Source organism: Sinocyclocheilus rhinocerous, unplaced genomic scaffold (assembly GCF_001515625.1).
Source record: "Sinocyclocheilus rhinocerous isolate Xijiao unplaced genomic scaffold, SAMN03320098_v1.1 scaffold645, whole genome shotgun sequence".
NCBI lineage: Eukaryota > Metazoa > Chordata > Actinopteri > Cypriniformes > Cyprinidae > Sinocyclocheilus > Sinocyclocheilus rhinocerous.
The window spans coordinates 250,033-253,303 of record NW_015630037.1 but is presented as its reverse complement, the minus strand read 5'-3'; the positions used below and the strand labels follow the sequence as shown (position 1 = coordinate 253,303).

At 41.5% G+C, this 3,271-nt stretch overlaps 1 protein-coding gene across 1 annotated transcript in view; it reads right to left on the bottom strand.

The window, feature by feature from the left end:
* Positions 1–3,271, bottom strand: part of LOC107739845 (DENN domain-containing protein 4B) — a 53,498-nt gene that overhangs the window by 3,065 nt on the left and 47,162 nt on the right. The window contains 4 exon segments of the mRNA XM_016552056.1: positions 569–627; positions 709–874; positions 2,563–2,696; positions 2,818–3,171. Coding sequence (XP_016407542.1) covers positions 569–627; positions 709–874; positions 2,563–2,696; positions 2,818–3,171 — 713 coding nt within the window.

The following is a 3,271-nucleotide window of genomic DNA, read 5'->3' as shown; positions in this document are numbered from 1 at the left end:
ATATATATATATATATTTATTTATTTATTTATTTATTTATATACATTGCTATTTGCACTTCAGGTTAGATGCAAACTGCAATTCATTGGCTTTGTACATGTACTCTGCACAATAACAATAAAGTTCAATCTAATCTAATCTAATCATCTAATATTTTCCTGTTTGTCTGAGGCTCTGAATTACAGGTAGTAATGCTGTAAATAATGTTCCGTTTCTTGCACAGACTGACCGTTTCGCTTCACAAGACCTTAATATACTGTATATTGTCAGGAGTCAATTTTTAATTTTGTATTGCCTGTATATGCGTTTTTGTCTCTCAAAGTGCCGGTAGCCTTTGACTTGCATTTTATGAATCGCCAAGGATCATGGTTTCAGCTAAAAATCTTCTTTACTGTTCTACTGAAGAAAAAACGTCTCCTAAATCTTTGATGGCCTGAGAGTAAAAAAAAAAAAAAAACGGCAAATGTCGATTTTTTTTTGTTGAACCATTGCTTTAAGTTTTCTTTCTAAAAAAATAAAAAAAAATAAATGCTGTTGTTTTTGTGTTTGCTGGTTTTGCGCGACTCACCGACGTGATCTTTGCCCATGGCGGCCAGCGTGAGGAAGAGCATCTCTCTGTACAGACTCCTACAGATCCACACAAACACACGTCAGAGTCGCGTTCAGACCGACTCACCTGAACATCACCTGAGCATCACCACGCCTCACCTCTGTATCCGCGGAGTGCCGGGCTGCTTAGCAACTGTATCCAGGAAGAGCGTGATGGCCTTGTGTACCTCGTTCAGACCGATCCAGCGCAGCACTTCCTCCAGGAAGCTGAGGCTGAAGGGATGGTTGTGATGCCTCCAGCTGTGGCTGCGCATGGGGACGCCACCTGGAGGACGGGAGGGGAATCACATCAATCAACAACGGGAATCAGCAGATTATTAAAGTGCCCCTATTATGGATTTTTGAAAATTACCTGTCATGCAGTGTGTAACACAGCTCTAAGTGAATGAAAACATCCTGCAAAGTTTTAAATCTGAATCATTGAAACAAGTCATTTTTAAAACGAATCTCAAGCCGTTTCATGTTACCATCAACATGAAACATTAGCATATTGCCCGCCCACTTGTTGCACGCGCAGACACGGGACAACTTGAACCCCGTGGGATATATATACCGGGTCACATTTACGTCTCTGCGTGTTTGCTGCGGAAAACCATCAGTCGATTTTCGCCTTGATCTGAATGAAAATGCACATTCATTCTTTGCCACTAGGTGTCGCTTTTGGAGCGGTAAAAATAGCGGTTTCCCTGGTAACGCTGTACACAAAGCAGCACTGAGCTCACAAACACTGCTTTATCAGGCATCACAGGTATGATGAAATTAAAATGAGACCAATCGGACCAATCACCGCAGATTAGCGTCACGCAAAGGAGGGGTTTGGAAAAATGTATTGTTGACCGAATCGTTTGGGAGTCGTTGAGCAAATAAGGTAAAAATAAATGCATATTATAAGACAATGAAGGTGTTTTTTGACCTTGCATGCATGTCAACCTGTTGTTGGGGACTCCCAAAACCAAAATATGAACCTTTCATAACCCATAATAGGTTACATATACTCGCCAGTGCTGATTTTTACTTGCATTTGGCACTTGCCGAGTGTTACCCTCATTCATCATGTCTGTTTTGACCCGGAATAGATACATTAAAAAAATTCTAAAAAATTCAGTTTTTAGTAAAGGAACAAATCTTTGCGAATGCTTTAAGAGCCTCAAAATACACATCATTAATTTTTTTTCACAATTTTTTTTTTTAAGACACATAAACATTTAAAAACATGTAACAGGTTTTGTGTTTGGGTTATTTTGACCTGGGTATGTAGGTAATTTTGTAAAATGATCTATGAAATTATATTAGTGTCAAAAAATGAAATATATGCAGCCTTTTCCCCATATCTCACACACTTTTGGACTGAATTGTGTTGATGAACATGAATATGTACATCTATTGAAGAACCCTTGCAGCATGAAAAACAGATTACTTTATATAAGCAAAATGAATTTATTTTTGTTGAAAACATTTCAGAGTACTGTTTATTTTGTTTTGATAGAAATAATTATGTAGGTTTCATAAATCTGGACTGTTTTTGAGCAATCATGAGTTAAAAATTCATTCTCAGATTATAAATTGTTATAAATTGTATACAATGATATATTCAAATAAAATTTCTCAATGATATAAATAGAGAGACACATTACTAGTAACGCAAAGTTACAAAGTTACTAGTAAAGTAACACATTACTTTTAAATTTACTAGAAAATACCTGAGTTACATTTTCAAATAATTAATGCCAGTTACTTTGTTTTCCCGTGTATTGACTGACAGCTCTCCTGTCCTCATGCTGAGAGAAATCGGAAAGGGCCTTTACATTTGCTAAAAATCTAACTTTTTGGGTTTATGTTATTAAAAAATAAATAAGTAAGCCCAGACCAGGTGACAAAAAGTAACACCAAAGTACCGTAATGCATTACCTTCCATAAAAAAAAAACTAGGCCCTGTGTGTGTGTGTGTCTTACTGTGAATCTTCCAGAGCATGTGGAGCGGCGGCCACTGCTCCGTATCCGGGGTCAGTGTGTCCCACAGCAGCCTCACACGCACCGCCGTGCCCTCTGACCCCTGACACACAAACACAGTCAGCTGAGCTCCTCTCTGTGTGTGTGTGTGTGTGTGTGTGTGTGTGGTGTGTGAGTGTGTGAGAGAGAGAGAGTGTGTGTGTGTGTGTGTGTAAGTGTGAGTGTGTGTGAGTGAATGTGTGTGTGTGTGTGTGAGTGAGTGTGTGTGTGTGAGAGAGAGTCTGCGCAAGGCGAGTGAAGTACCACACCAGATTCCAGAAGAGGATGGAGTGACTGTCCAGCAGCTGGACCTGAGAGAGAACAGCCTCACCCTCGTTCTCCAGCAGACTCTCCATCTCCTTGCGCAGCACCAGCGGGCTCAGGTACGCCACCGTCACCTGCGGGGCCCCGCCCACCGACGGCACGCTGCTCTCTGATTGGCTACTGGTCTCAGAGCTGGAGTCCGTCTCTCTGACGCCGTTGCACAGGTGCTGCAGTGTGTCATCCGGAGCGGCGGGAGGACGCATGATATTCTCTAGCTCATCCTCCGCACTCAGGTTACTGCGATCCACGCTGCACAGACACACACACACACACACGCACGCACGCACGCACGCACACAGAGACACACAGAGACAGACACACACACACACACACACACACAGAGACAGAC